A 17,038-nucleotide genomic window follows, 5' to 3' on the forward strand; every position below is an offset into this window, starting at 1 on the left:
AAAAGAATAAGACAATAAACACTTTGCGGCACCTACTGCAATAAAAAGGTAATTTAGTGTTTATTCAAATATTCCCGGTAGCCGTAAATTATTTATGTCTTTTATGATTTCATAATCAGAGAAGAAAAAAACCTAGCCAACCAACCAACCATTACACACAACAGCTATAGATGCTGCTATTAATGACTTGAATATTTGCCATTTTTATCGACATGAACTGAACAATCCGAAACAACACTTGTACGGTATTCTACATAATATTGTGCTTTTATCAAAACCACGCCAAAATATTAACATTTTCATACGATATTTCATTTAAATTTGTTATCTGTTGCTGTTTGTTGGGTGAACGGTTATTAAGAGAGCTTTCCGAATCGAGTAGAGCTGATAGATACACAAAACATGTGTATAGTATATACTAATACTATTCATTCGATTAGTTTGGTGTATTTTAATTTTCACAACATTTAAAAACATCTTTTTCAAATGTCAGGCCTTTCCACAAAACAAGGCATGTATTATATAGAAGTGTAGGCATTCGGTTTGGTGTATTATAATATGTCTGTCTGTTTTGTGCACTATGTTATTTCAAATTATAATTCTAAATTAAAACGATATTATAGTTATTACATCAATTTATTATGTTTCTCCTCTTTTTTTTCTTCTTTTTTTCGTTAAATTTAAATAACTTAATTTATAAGTGAAAGTATTACATAAAGAAGTATGGATGGATGTAGTTTCGTAAAACCGTGTAAAATAAATGACAGAATATTATGAAGATGCACACTTAGGAATGCGCATAATAAATTTTTTTGTCACCTTATAAGCCATCAAATGAAATTGGCGGCTGGATTATTTATTGCTTCCAAACGGTGCTCATTAATTTGGGACTCTGTTAAAATGGCGATAAGTTATTGCTTTGATTATAACACTGGATTTTAACCCGTAATCCCGTCATAAATTTAACATGAATTAAATTTCATTTTTGCCAATAAATTGTTAACCGCAGTCATTTTTGCTTGCAAAAAAAAAATCAACTTTAAAATTGCATACGGCTTTGAAGTTGTCCGTAGAATATCGCGTTGTAGCCGCGTTCAGTATGTAAATTAATTTATTATTTCAAACGTAGTAGAAATGTAAAATCTGTGACATCACTACTGGTTCTTGAATTGTATTGACATTATGGTTCACTGCCCTTGAGAAAATTTCTTCATGATTCCCTCGAATTTTCCTATTTTTTGTTAATTTTGTAATAAAAAATGAATTCTCAAAGATACGTTGTGCTATGGTTAACAAATACCATAATCCATTAAGTAAGAGATACATTGGCACCTTCGGAAAGATTTAAACACAATCGTTATAAGCGATTAAAAGAAAATTATTTGTTTACTCCTCTAGCTTTCGAGACTTTAGGCTGTATGGGACCTGAAACAAAGAAATTCATTGAGAAATTAGGAAAAATTATGAAGGCCGCTTCAGGGGAACCGCGTTCAATGGATTATTTATTGCAGAAAATTTCAATTGCGATACAAAGAGGCAACGCTGCGTGGGATTCTGGGGATTTTGGGACCGGACAGAGTAGACGATTTTTATATGTTGTAACCTTTGCTTTTTTGAAAAGATCGTTTTTTTACGGGCTGCGTCAATGTGAGCAGTCTTTTTTTTCGCAAATTTTATTTTCATGTTCACAAAGAATTTGCGATCCGAATTTTTCTATTTCAAATTTCTTGCTGGTCACTCTTTCATAATTAGCCATGGTAAATATACCGGCTACAGTGTTAAGAATGATTTTTTAGTTAATTATTACTCTAAATCCTGTGTAAGTTGATCACCTCGAGGGACCGGAAAATTCGGTCAAATTACTCAGGTTGCACAAGTTTTCCTTTAATTTTTCGTTTTTATTTTTTTTGCTTGTATAAGTTAATTAAGGAAAATTCTACCACCTTGGGAAAAAAAATCATTGGGCCTGAGAAACGCGGTCAACTTACAGAGGGTGATTAACGCAGGTTTTACAGTAGTTATGCGATTCTTATCATTTCACAGACGGAAAGCATATCATTAGGACAGTTTCGAATCTATTTCTTGTTTCGATCCAAGTACTTTCGGCAGATTGAAATATAAATCTTTACTTCATTTGTTGTCACACGTATTTTGCTGTAAGACATTATCTAGAGTTCTTAGTTTAGTTTTGCCTCATTTGTTTTCACATGTATTTTGATGTAATATTAGACGTTTATAGAGTTCTTTGTTTAATTTTGTCGTCGTCATCGATAACAGATAAGTGTTCAATATGAACTCCTGATGCCTTCATTTTTTAACCGCCTGACAATTAGATTTCCATCGTTAGACTCCGCAGACATTCGGTTTAATCGGTTGGAATCCTTTCCTCTCGATTAATCTAAATATCAGATAACTTTTGAACGGAATAAAAATCACGTTATTTTTACCATGATCATGTTAGTCGTGAATAACAATTAGAAGGATGTGTTTATGTCTGTGACCGCAAGTTCAGTTCAATAAAATTTTCAACAACAAACGATATATTCATTCGTCATTCCCAATGAATTCTTATTATGCAAAACGAAAGAAAAAAATTCTCATTCCGATACTGTCTTTTAATTCCCGATTCCCTTTTAGCCATAAGTTCTTACCAAATCTGCAGATCACATTTAAAAAAAACTTTATCAATGCATTGTGTCGCATGTTATAAATATATAGATTTCCATCCACCATAAATCGTGAACTAAATTTTATTTTGTTCGAATTTGCTCACCGAAATCCACACAATATTTTTCCACCAATTGTCATTTTGCTCTTTACACAACGTATCAACGTATAGGCCGCTAAATAGAATAACAATATTTCATGGGGACCTATCCTACATTCTGGTATATCCATTATTATAAAATTGAATAATTTCTATATGTGGTTCTCGGTTCACCGATCAGCCATTTCATATATACTAATAATCCATATTGTTCTACGGAACGGAGTGTATGGTGTGTGTATTACATTGGCTGTTTTGCCGATGGTCGGATTGGAGTCTGTAAAAGCGGGAAATTGTCTTGCATTTTTATGTTAATGAACTATCATGTTTTGTTAAATAAAGTTTTATTATGTATTCATTTACATTGGATATTGAATAATCCGTGTTTTGAATAGGTCAGTGGTATTCGTTTATATAGTCAATGGTCATTGTTTTTAAACATATCTAACAATTGAATGTAAAATAAATTATGTTATACAGTCATATAAACAAATGTTTTATGGTGCTGCTCTTTTTTATTTTGCGAATTTCTAGAATTACGATCTGTCGAGATTTGATTATCGTTTACCTATGGAAATTTTCCGCCTTTTATATTCATAATTTTTTGGTTTTTTTTGGAATTTTTTAAAAATTTATATTTCGATTCGGCTATACGGAACTATACACGATAATAAATGAACGTTCGAACATTTCTTTTATAGTCAACTCCTGTTGGTACAACTATTTTTCGAAATATCAAAGCGGAAGACAAAGATGCTGGTGTTAATGGATTGGTGGAATATTTTATCGTTGAAAGTCTTAACGGAACGAAAAGCGACGATACGTTGACCTCGGCTGATGGATATGGTACATTTGCAATATCTTTTCCTCATCAAGGACAGGTTAGTTAAATGATTGCAATTTTTTTCGTAAAATTTTAAAATCTATTTAAAAAAAATCGATTTGTCGATTGATTTAAATCAAAAATGAAACAAAAATGTCTGCATATGGTACCAACGAAAGTTTCCAAGAGTATGTTTATCTTTAGAAAACTCAGTTTCAAAATTATCGGGGTTCTAGAAGTTGTCGATGCTCACGGTCAATGGGCTTTCAAATCTACGATATTTTGTTGTGAAATTTGAATTCGCTAAGACATATTCAAATTTTGAGCAAAAATATCGTTGACTGGAAACACTTAATTGACTGGGACCGATGACTTTTAAAACTCTTAAAAAATGTCAAATCTGTTTTTTTTTTAAATGAACCTACCAACTGTACCAAAATTGCTGTAATTTACTCCGAAATATTTTGTTTTAAATTTTAAGTAGTTTCTGGTAAATTTTAGTATTTTCAAATTTCCTAAAATAAGCACAGTGCCGAGAGCCTTATAGATACTTCCGAACGTTCCTATTTGATCTGAAAATTTCCGAAATTGATTAAAATTAAATACCATATAATTTTTCTACAGTCATCCACACCTCAAGGTGCTCCGTGTTATCAATCATTGGTATGTTCCACATATGATATCTTGCTTCTCATACGCAACGCGTGGAAGAAAGTATATTAGTAAAAATAAGAAATTCTCGAAGAGGTTGATAACAAGGCGCTTTTGGTATGTGATGACTGCACTGCTTATTCAATAAAAGTAAATTCATATCGTTTTGAATTTTAATCGCCAAAGACTAAATTTACATCCAAATTAACGGCTAAGACCTTGCTATCATTAAATCTGTTCCTCAATTTCGTTGAAGTGTAAAAAAGCTCACATTTACATCAGACGACTTAGCTGTTTCTAAAAGGACATATGACTGATATATCGGCTGATTTGATGTTGATCTGTTTGTTGATTTGAATCTATGGGACCATCCAAATTAGATCTTATTTCTCACTTGTAACCGGTAATTTTGTCTCCATGTAACCTACCATAGCTGCCAAAGTTGTAGCTCACCATATACGTTTTCTAAATCCATATGCAAGTGCTCGTTTGAAATATAGTGGTACCTGTTGAGAACAGGAATTTATCTAAATCTTACACAAAACCCCTCGAATCAGATGAAATGGAAATTTTGGCTACATTTTCGTAAAACTGTTACATTTTGATATTTACAAACGAGTTTGCAAACCATAATCATTAAAAATTGCTTCTCGCGTCCACAACAACTTATGGAACTGGAAATATAAATTTAGAAACCGTCAGCATTTTTACATCTACCATCAATCTGCCAAAATTGTCTGCATTTTGAATCGCATAAATTGACGATATTCAATGCATAACAAAACACATTTAATGTGAATTAATAATTTCAAGCAAAATGAAACAACAAACGTCAAGCACATTCATTCGTATAATATCCACTTTCTCGAGAAATTATTTAATAACTCCCTGATGACCATCAGAAATAAGATGACAGGATGCATTTATTTCATTTTGACATTTCGGACAATCAGGAATAACGTTTCAAATTAATGTAACGTTAGCTCGAATACTACATAACTCTTTCTGTTCCATTAAAAATGTAAACAATTCGAATGTGCGAGTGCCACAAGAGAGTCAATTTCCTCTAACACAGCTCAGCCGATTTATATCTTGTGCGGATGAAAAAAATACCACTCATAACTGTTAGTGTGCTCATTGCTCATAAATGATAATGTTAACATCTATCGTCTATCACCTGGGTAGACACACGGTGATTGTGGAGAAGAAGAAAGAAAGATAAAAAAAAATTGTATGTGAAAATGTAAAATTATTTATGAGATACAGCGAACAACGACGACAGACATAATTATGTAATAATTGCACATTCAATTGACAGATTTTGATATGATTAAAGTTTTGTTAAACGTTCGCATTTACTAGCATGAAGGAGAGATTAAAGAAATTATTTAATTTTTATTATAGGTCACAGTTGTAAAAACATTGGATTACGAACGCATTCAACGGTATTATCTAACGATAGTTGCATCGGTAAGTTCATTGAATTTTTTTTCTTCTTTATTTGATTAGTTCGGATGCGATTTTATAGCTTTACAATTGGATAATGATTTTATCTTTTTGAAATATTTCTTTTATTGAGTATAAGGCCTTTGAATACAGGATTGATTGTTCAGGTACTCCTTTAAACACACACCCCATTGATAAATAATTACGAAAACGAATAAAAAAAATTATTTCATAAGAACGGCGATGTATCTTGAGTTGTAGATTGGAAATTTTTAAAATAAACATTGCCAACCACCCACAGCAACAGATCATCAACGTATATCGGTTTATATCTGAAGAAAGGAAACAATAAACGTTTCAATAACCCACAAATGTCAGAAAAGGTATTTTATAGAAATAATGGGATCGACATTGTAAAACAATGTCGGTCCTTTAAGGATCTTATCCTGCCACTCAAGTTTAAACAGAAAGCTTGCTAAGCGTTCAGATTCAACGTTTACATGCACAACAATTTAGAATGTCGAAGCTTGGAGAGTTTTGATGTTAGGAGTCATTTATAATGCACCTTGTGGTCCACAATCACCAACGCACTGCTCCTAGCATGAACATAAGAAATGATTGGAGGCTGACGAAGTCACAGTAAGCACTGCGTTTCTTTCGTAAATATAGATGACTTGCAATACAATCATTCTTAAGCGGTAGCTCTCATCACAAATGCCTCCAAATTGGACATTTGTCAAAGTAGTGTTCATGCTAAGAGCAGTGCGTTGATCTCACGCTAAAATCGGCATTTTTCAAAAATATCACGCGTCACATATTTAATGAATGATCCCTTATATATGAGGGAACATTCTTCAGTCGTCTTTTGCGTTTTTCCATGATTTTTCGACCCTCCATCCCACACATTTTTTTTTGTTGGATTTCTCGTAATTCTAGGAGCGATAGATGAACACAAAGAGTACAAAATATAAGAGAATTTATTAGAAAACGTTCTTTTCCATACGATGTCACATTTAGACTGACCGGTGTACTGAGTCAATGTATTAACTGAATTAGAACTAGTGAACTAGGATAATTCACTTGAACACGAAATCTAACGTTTTTCGTTAGTTGTCCTGAATTTGTGCTCAACTTTCGAAATTTATAGATATTTCCTGGCACACAGTGTTCTTCAGTCACATTTAAATCAATTGAAATCGTAATTTTTAAAGAAACATCCACACAGTTCCATAAGCAGGATGCGCCTCTGGCTAGTTCATTTTGTTTTCAACTGGAATATGAAATGGGATTACTTTTCCGAAGAAAAATATTCGGCCGCTTCAGACAAGCAGGACACCCTGCAGTGATAACTGATCATTTTGAACATTTTGTTTACGAGACCTCGGACAAACACTCAGTGTTCGTTGAAATCGATTACAATATTTATGAGTTCGTGAAGTCCTAAACGAAAGGCTAATTAATCAATTTGACCGTATCATTTCGCAGTGTTCGAACGGTTTTTTTTTTCGTTCGTTATTTGTTTTGCATTTAAGTATAGAGTAGCGCGGATATAAATAAAAAGCCAAGAATCTGTAATCGGATTTAACTTAAAATCAAGACAATTTACTTTCAACAATTTGTTAAACTAAATAATCTTCGCCGTACTTGTATTTCTTTTAGTCGAGAACATATTCACTATATGCGAATGTATAATATCCCGTCTCTTCAGTGTCAAAAGCACTTTAAAATTCATTTATTCTTGAACGTTGTATTATTCATTTTATTTTTATTTATTTTTTTCTTTCGTATTTTTCTTCTTAATACATCCAGAAGCATCCATATTGGCATACATTGCGTTTGTATAGCAAATCTAAACGACAAACGGTTGTCTTGTCATTTAATGCTCGATCGTAAATTCAATTTAAATTTATGAATGAATGATGTTGTCCATAATGGTTTATGAATCTGATTAATAAATGGTTGGGTATCGATGAATATCTTTTTTTACCTTCTTTTTTATTTCGAGGTTACCTTAGTCTGTGAATATATGCGAGAAAGTACGTTCTGGTTTTGTTGGCTTTTTTTTAAATTTTTTCGAATAAACAAGTCAATTTAATCTTTTATTTTTGCTATTAAGTTTTTTATTTTTCAATTAAAAATCAATTTTCAAAATTTACATATTTTTTTATAAACGAAAAAAACGCTGCATCAATTACAGTAATATGATTATCGTTTTCAAATTGTATTTACCATGTAAAATGCGGGGAAAAAAATGTAAGATGAAAAATGTATACATAGCCCAAGTCGAAACCATTTTAGTTAAATTGACCACATTACAGCCAGTGATGCAGATGTCATAATTGACTGTAATAACAAGAAATATGTAATTTAATGTGGAAAATTGCTTTTTTTATGTGAATGTTCAATTCGGTTCGGAACGCTCACACAAGCTGCCATAGCATGGGCATATCGGGATACATTAACATAATTTTATTTTATTTTTGAAAAAAAGCAGCTAAAGTGGAAGTAAAGTTTTTTTAGTTCTGTATGGTGTAAATTGCTTCCAGTCGCCGTTTGGCCAATCAAAAAATTTGTTGAAAAGTGATTATTGCTTGCCACATGCGAAAATTGATTCATACATATCAATTTGCCCCCCACGAAAATGGTCGATTCTCTGAGGGATATTTGCGTGACACTTTCGTCAGGGAATCTCTATTTTCGCAGGGTTCTCGAGTCATTCATGTAAAATCAGTTTTCGTCGGGTCCAGCCATATGAAGGTGAATGCGTCATCTGAAATATTTTATGCTTTTTAACATGAAAACGGGAATAATTATTGATGTTTTGTGTTTTTGGACAATTATTTTGCAGTGGCGAGAGTTCAGTGTGGCAAAAGAATTTCAATTCATAAAAAGAAAAATCACAAAACTGAAAGCGTCACCCATCTTTGTTCTAGCAATAATTTCAATGTTTGTTATGAACACACATAGCAAGCACTTTTAGTTGCGTATTTTTCACTTAAATTCGAAAACACTTTACACATTGATTAATTTTAGACACAATTCATTTCACTTCACTGCAAAATTTTTCGTCTAAATAACAAAAACAACAAAATCATTGCTTAGAATGTATTATCATGGTACGGAATAACAATTCAATGACAACATGGCACCTGCTATGGTGTGATCACTTCGATCACTTTCGGTACGGTTGGTACTGCTGTACCAATACCAATATTTTCGGGATATTTTATGAAGAAGTATGAGCCGATTTCGGCTGTGTACTGGTTTTATAGTGCCGAAAAAATTTCTATTTGTTTTGTTGATTTTGTCTACAGATATAGTTGTTTTTAAATCAGCTTTTGTTGCTATTTATAGAAATTGATATGTAAGAATCAATTTTCGCATGGGCAAGCAATAAAATAGAATACAGTGCACCCTGCTGCAATGGTTCATTACATGGTGGAACAATTTTGAAACTCGCAACTCACGCGTGTGTGTTTAAGCGCCTCGGTTTGAAAACTGTTATTTTGACGCGGGTAGTTACATACCTCGCCTTCGGCTCGGATATGCAAACTCTACCCTTGTCAAAATAACAGTTTTCAAACCTTGGCGCTTGAACACACACTTGTGAGTTGCTCGTATCTCAAAATTGTTCCCCCATTTAATGAATCATTTTCGCAGGGTGCACTGTAACCTACTATTACAATCATTCGATAATTTGTCATAAGCACCATTTAATACTAATGGGAAGACATCGATCATGCATAGATCTGTCCTTCGGTAGAAGAACAGGTTAAGAGGCTCATGAAGGGTACTGGCACCAAAATTTGAATCCAGTAGATTTTTCCATTTAAAATTTTTGTACACGAAACGAGAAGTAAGTTGAGGGAGAAGGTACTGTAAAATGTTGTTGCCACTGCCTTCGTGATCGATTCGGAGAACCTAGAACTAGATTTCAACTTATGAGTCAGTGGGACACTTCGTTCATCACAAACAATCCAATTTGACAACAATTTTGTATTTTTGTCAAGTTAGATTTTGACTAGAAGTTGATAGCACCCGAAGTGATCGATGTCTAAGATAGCAGTTAATTTCTTAGTCTTTAGTTAGGACATACTTCAACTTTCCTTTAGTCATATATAACCTTAGATGATGCGTATTATATAGCTGTCTAGAAGAAATGCAACTAAGGTCCGAGATTTCTCTTGGAATCGAGTTCATTTTATTACTACAAAATTAAGTTCTTATATTGAGATCAATGAGTATAAGTTTAACGAAATGTTATCGAGTTCGGAATAAAAGATGTCAAAAAAGTATTTTCAAAAATAATAACCAACGCAGAATGAAACGACTACCGTCACATAACGAATATGATGAATTAAGCAGACATTGATTACTGTTCACCATTTTGGTGAAATATTGATGTTCATCACACACAGTCCAAATTAAAATTATAATTCCTTTGTCTACAGCTTCGTTTAAATGTATTGTAAGCAACAAAAAAGAAAATCTCCGTTTTTTTTTACTGCAATCGATCTCCATCAGCATTTAAAAAATAAAATTATCAAGAGCTGAACGGAATAAATTGTTCTGATTTGACCCTAAAGCAAATGAAAACGAAAGTACGAAAGGTAATAACAGCCGTGTCATGTCCCAGCCCATAATTTAATAACTGCATTGCATGATTCAGACAACAAAGCCGTTTTATTGCAGAGAGAGGGCCCTAATGCAAATATTTATAAATTGTAAATGGAATATGAAGAGAATTTTTAGTACAGCATTTGCGTTGTATAACAATAAATAAAATGAATAAATAAAATATTGAATAGATCGATGCATGCGACCACAGTGTGAAAATCCATCAGATAAAATTGTAATTAATTTCATTCAATTTTTCATAGAGTTTTGTGAAATGGCAAATGAATTGTAAGTGAAATTAGCTGCGCATTTGTTTCGTGTTACATATATTTTCATAATTTTCATACAGGTCAGAGAGTACCTAAGAGATGGTAATATAATCAATTTCCGAAATCCGAACATAATACGAAATCAATGGCGCCATCGACTAGAAGCTAACATTGTCTATGAGTTGAAAAGAACATCTTAAGTCACCCACGAAGGCACCCAAATTTAAACGATGCAGTGTGGATACATTTTATCACCTGACATTTTCTTCTACGTTCGTGCAGGCGCCACTAGTAAATTTGGATGCCACTGCTTTCGTGATCGACTCAGAAGTATATTCGTCTGTTTTTTTGGAACGTAAAACCTCAATTTGTTTAATTTAAATGTTTTTATGCGTCTCCGACCAGAAAATTGATAGCGTTTAGTAGCAACATGGGCAACGTTTCTATCAATGTATTCATATAATTGAAATAATTCCAAGAATACTTGCGATACTTTGGTGCAAATAGCAAAATCCTATATATACTTGCCGAAATCACAACGGTCATCAACCTGGCCAAAAACTACTGCGAAAAATGAAAAAAAAAAAAAAACTACGGCCAGGCGTTTGTACTAAGCTTCTAAGAGCACGGTTGACCCGAGTGAAACGACTGCGTTGATTATTGTATTTCGTTTATTGGTTCTCAAGTCTACTGAGAACTTTAAAATTCTAGAAATGTTGGAAAACAGAAAAAATTACAATAAATTCCCTAATTCGTGGTAGATGTTACAAATCAACTTACAGACAGTATTGCACATCTGTCGTAAACTATGACTATCGTCGAGTAATAAATTTGCCGCGTATGATTGACTAAGCTTTCTGTTTACATAGACGATTTGAGAATTAATTGTAATTTCTTACTAAAGGGCCTATTTTGAGGAATTTAATTTCTAAATTTTTCAACAATTTCACAATAATTCTTAAAATTTCTAAATTTTGTTTTCTGTGAGATCTCATTTCAATCTAACTTTTGCGCAATCAGTAGTGCGTTGTAATCTAACGCCAGTGATCCCGGGTTCGATCTCCGGTGAAAACAATTCTGCCCGATTCTGACCATAATAAGGTGGAAATTGTTGATGCTAATGAGATATGTCGATAAGCCATCATCATGACTAAGCCTCGGACTAAGCTAAGCAGCTCCTTCTATTATCTATGCATAGAAGCATTTATATAGACTATATTTCAAGCCGAAAATGCTTAATCTTCTTTGATTAGAAATACAGACCCACTGAATACGCCCAACAGGCCTATTTGAAGCTAAGGCGCAGGCCGCTAATCCTAATCGTATTTTTAAACGTTAGAATATTTAGAAATAGTTCGATTACTTACTAACTATGACTTACACTCGGGTATGCCGTGCCACTCAGAAATTGTAAATAAAGTATGAAGATACTTTTGTAAAGCATTTACGGTGCATAACAATATAATAAATAACATAGTTCGATGCATGCGACCACAGTGAGAAAATCCATCAGATAAAAGTCTAATTAATTTCATTCAATTTTTCATATAGCTTTGTGAAATGGCAAATAACATGTAAAGTGAAATTAAAATTAGCTGCGCATTGTTTCGTGTTACATATATTTAATTTTCATATAGGTCAGAGAGTACTTATAATGCTTGCAAATCTACTTTTAAAAGGTAAACACTCCGAACTAAAAATAAACAATGAAATCATAATTACAAACACTGCTGGAGTTATTGTTAGTTTCATAACACCGAAGAAGCAATCTGTTTTTTTTTTTCAAACCATAATTTATAATTAATTGCAATTTGACTCTAGATATGATGGTTACAAAATAATGTTTTTGTTTCGAATCTAGAGCTTTCTTGAAATGCTTAAATTTCTACATTTAAAACATCTTTATTTCATTGCGGTCGTAAAAGTAAAAACAATCCGATGATATGATTAATAATGTTCAAGTAGAATGCATTCTGAAAACTTTCAATGTGAGAACATTGGAAAGAAAATCGTGATGCGTACGAGAACAAAAAACACATTCCGACAGCGACTGAGAAAAAAAATCTAAATTACGGATGAATACTTCTTATTCACGATTCGATACATTCAATCAACCATTGATGTCTACACAAATCGTTCAGAATTGGGTCTCAAAAAATTAATCCTTGTCTTGAGTAGAAGAATAATTACCGAAATCCTTTAGGACCGACAAACGTAATTCCATTTAATTATCGAATCTGTTACTGCTTTTGTTCAAAGTATTGATACAAAGCCTTTTAATTCATTCGTTTTCTGACACACACTTCACTATAAAAGATCACATTAGTCGGAAGAATTCGCTTATTTTTGTTATTGCTGTCTATAACAAATGATTAGCTGTCTCTGGCTGGAAATCTATTGCAGTTATCATTTGATAAAGTTTACACAACTTTTGTGTCGGAATCAGAAGAAACAGTCAATCAATCGAAAAACTGGTAGAAATCAATCACTATGGTCAAAATAACAATAATACACTGCATCCAAGTATGTACCAGGGGAATAGGTAGATGAAATCGTGTCTGATGTATTACCATTTTCTTTTATTTACCCAGAAGTCGATTGCCAACATTTAAGTTAAATTACTCTAATTACCACTTCATTTTCCTTTATTTACCTTATCTGCTTCCTATCTGAAACTATAAGACTTTTAAATAATTTCTTTCGGTTTTTGTCATTATTTTCCAAGGGTTGATCTTGTCATTTGTTGGTATTAGAATCTCGAAAGAATGAGGAACTAAAATAAGATTTTACCCTTTTGTCCTAGACAGTATACTCATGATTAGATTCATTCAGCATTTTTGTATTAATTGGCTACATGTCTCGACGAACTATATCATTCACTCATCAATAATTGCACCGTTTTCTTTTATTGAGTTTACCCACATTTGAAAATTGCTTTCCTATGCACAACTGTTTTCCTTTGTTTCGTTTGTTTTCTGTTTTTACCGTAATGAGTCTAACCTTTTCGAAATGAGTACTTAGGCAACGATAGCCAAGTAAAGTATCGAGCGTGTGTAATTTTAGGAAACTTTACTTCTATATTCACTCTTAGAACTTTCGTCGATGGAAACACCACACTCCGTAATATTAAACACCGCTCAGGCATTTACAATCAATTTAAAATTACATAAATTGCTGTGCAAATACTAAACATGTAAAATTAATATTCAATCGCCGTGTACAGTTCAATCTTTGCAAATACCTGCAAGATATTATTAGTTAAGTGTAATTTTAAAATTATTTTTTTTATTTATTTATTTAAATTTATATAAAAAAAGCGAATTTTAATCTATTTGGATTATCGCAATTTTAAATTTTTAACGTGAAGAATTTTGCGCGCCTTTAGTATTAACATATATATCTTTGGCGAACGATATCTTATTAAGGATGGTGGCATTTGCTTAATACACTTTCTGTTATATATTTTGACTTCGGGAAATATTGCATGACTTGATTTCAATGTGCGTGCTCTGTGATCGGTTACCGTATTTTTCGATTATCTTTTTAGAGCAAAATTGTGTGCTAAATTATGGTCTTTCTTTTTACGTAAAAAGATTTTCTTCGATTTCTCAAGCAACAATTGGTCGAACCAAATATAAAATTGTTTCTGGGTTGCATTTTACATTTTTTTTTGATCATTGTTGCAGGCTGAATACCATCTGTGATCGATTAATTTTTTATATAAAACTAGGAACTCAACTTTTATTCTGAGCATATTTAGTTCCAACATCCAATGTCATCTGTTTTCCAAAGCTCTAAATAGATTCTAATCTTTTGAACGACAATATACTTTTCTAACCAACGATTTCACTTAAATCCTCAGAAATTTTTTACAAGACTTTAAAGAACGTACATAATGTTCTTTCGTGACCCGCTGAAGTAGTTCGGATTTTTGCCAAAAATACTTTAGCTACTTCTTAAAGGACTACTGTAGTGTCCGATTAGAAACTTCTCGAAGCGTTGTTGTCACGTCTCACAATCAATGCTTAATCAGAAATTTAATTAAATGAATTCGAACATAAGTAAGTGTCTGCCTGATGCAATTTCACTATAATAACATTGATAAAAGTTGATAAATGCGGACAGCCATTTGAATTTGAATGCCAGCAATACATTACAATCCCGGCTACGATTCAAAAAATTAAATTTAAATTAGAAAATATTTTCATAATTGTTTTCATTACACGCACACACACACCCAGCATAATTTTATTGCACACTCGAAACGAAATTATGTACGACAAAATTTGCAAAATGATTTTAATCTATTTCGTGCCCACACAGAACATCGCAAAACTAATTCCCAAGACGTGGAAAAATGTCACTGATATATGCGCGAAACGGTGTAAAATGTCGAGTTTTGGCAAACTTGACTTCGATATGTGGTTTTGGTTTTGTTCGCTTGTCGCATGCAATTTTAATTTCAAAATGTTAAAATCACTGACAAGCCGAATGTTTTCCATATTATAAAATGGTTGTTCATGTGTTGTGTGACGATGAATTTTTGCAACTTGTTACACGAAAATATCAGGAAAATTCAGTTTGTTATCGGAATCTGTGCTAAATGCCTCTAGTGTCTTGTTTTATCCAATTTTATGAAGATAATGTTTTTTCCACTTCTTATTGCCATTGCACTGTATTATTGAAGCGAAATGAACCATAAATTATATGATATCCTTTACCTTTGCCACGCAGGATGGACTGTTAGTTGGTTTAAATTGAATGTTTTACAACGTCTATTGCAATAGTTATTAACAGAACACAGAGGAACACATATATAAGAATAAATTCTTCCACATATAAGGTGAATATTAAATGGAAATCTTTTTATTATTTAGTTATAGGCGATTTGGGTTTAAGCGTTAACCGACTCTGATTGCAAAGACCATTGTACACGTTTTCATGCATACATAATCAGAGGGAAATAATATTATATCATAAGACGAAATTGGTTATGATTAAGCTACAATTTTCTTGAATAAATTAAACTACTTTTATGAGACATAAAACGATACGATGTGTGGGCAGATTTTACGAGCTTTAAAGGTTCACGAAAATAAAAAATTACAAAAAAAATATTTTAAATAAAAATGTTCATTGCAATGTGTTATATAGATTTTAATATGCAAAAAATGAACCATTGCAAATAAAGAATTACACTCGATGATAGCTCTGAAATAACATTGTAAATAAACATAATTTCATAAATTTTTCGTTTAACTGCAGACTTTATTGTCTTATTGCCTCACAAATTATATATAAAGTGGAACCAGCACATACCAATATTTTATTGTTTTCGAATGCCAATTTGTGTAACCTGTAGTTGGACATTAGGGTGTTAAGCTCTCTTTTATTTTGCAGCCGGATATTATAAAAATGATTATACCCCACAACCGCTACGTGTGTGAGCTTTATTACATGAAAATTATTGGGTAGGCTGTAGGTATGGGATTGATTTGTTGGTGTAATGGTTGCGTAAATTGTTAAGTCTCAATTACGCTTAATTTCTGAAATGATAAACGATGGTCAGTAAGACCATTGGCATAGCCAAGCGAAAAGAAGTTAAATTCTTGCCACTAAACAGTTATCAGGAAATTGAGCGAAAAGAATCGTTTCCTTTAGGTCACTATTTACTGGGAACATGTCTGATAACGTTTCTATTCTCGTTACAAATGTCAATTACGTGTATTAACACTAAAGTGTTGATTTAATTAGACCGTAGTTTCATTACTGTTTTTCACTTTAATGGCGAAATAAGGATGAATGATAAAGGAGATATGACTCTGCATATCGAACACATTCAGTGTTTTTAGTTCGTAATCGTTCGTTCGTTCGTTCGTAATCTTTGCTGAATAAAACTTCATCTAACTATGAAGTTGAAGGCTTATCTCAATCCACTGCGGACTTGCCGCAGAAGCATTTCTAACATTTAGAGCTTGTTTGAAGACCATTTTCTTAACTAACCAAATTATTGATGTAACACACATCGTAAGAGCTTTATCTGACTGCATCAATATTAAATGAATTGTTAAACACAGAAACAGATATATTACATTAGCGAATTGATAGAAAAATGAAATGCCATTCATTTAGCTCTGTTTCGAATATACTTGAGATGTTTGTTGCATTAAGCTGAAGTCAGGCTACTTGAAACGGTGCGTTATCAATGAAAATTCATTGAAATTTTAGGAAAAATTTTAATCTGCCCAGTCAGTTCAATTATTGTTTTTTTAATCTAACCTTCAGCAATGGTTTCTATAACATTTTTGTATCTCATTTTCAGGATCGAGCCAGAAATTCCTCAGAACGTTTATCCGCTACAACAACACTTACCGTAGATATTGCCGATTCAGATGACTTAGACCCGTCATTCATTTATAGGTTCGATGAACTAAGATATTTCTCTGATTTCAATCATCTAACACC

General features: G+C 32.5%; 1 protein-coding gene across 3 annotated transcripts in view; it reads left to right on the forward strand.

Moving 5' to 3' along the window:
- Positions 1 to 17,038, forward strand: part of LOC119067912 (cadherin-99C) — a 99,062-nt gene that overhangs the window by 76,149 nt on the left and 5,875 nt on the right. For all 3 annotated transcript variants that reach the window (XM_037171210.1, XM_037171211.1, XM_037171212.1), the window contains exons 6-8: positions 3,469 to 3,648; positions 5,646 to 5,711; positions 16,896 to 16,993. In XM_037171210.1, coding sequence (XP_037027105.1) covers positions 3,469 to 3,648; positions 5,646 to 5,711; positions 16,896 to 16,993 — 344 coding nt within the window. The remainder of the gene's footprint in view (positions 1 to 3,468; positions 3,649 to 5,645; positions 5,712 to 16,895; positions 16,994 to 17,038) is intronic.

The sequence above is a fragment of the Bradysia coprophila genome (genome assembly GCF_014529535.1).
Source record: "Bradysia coprophila strain Holo2 chromosome X unlocalized genomic scaffold, BU_Bcop_v1 contig_130, whole genome shotgun sequence".
Lineage (NCBI taxonomy): Eukaryota > Metazoa > Arthropoda > Insecta > Diptera > Sciaridae > Bradysia > Bradysia coprophila.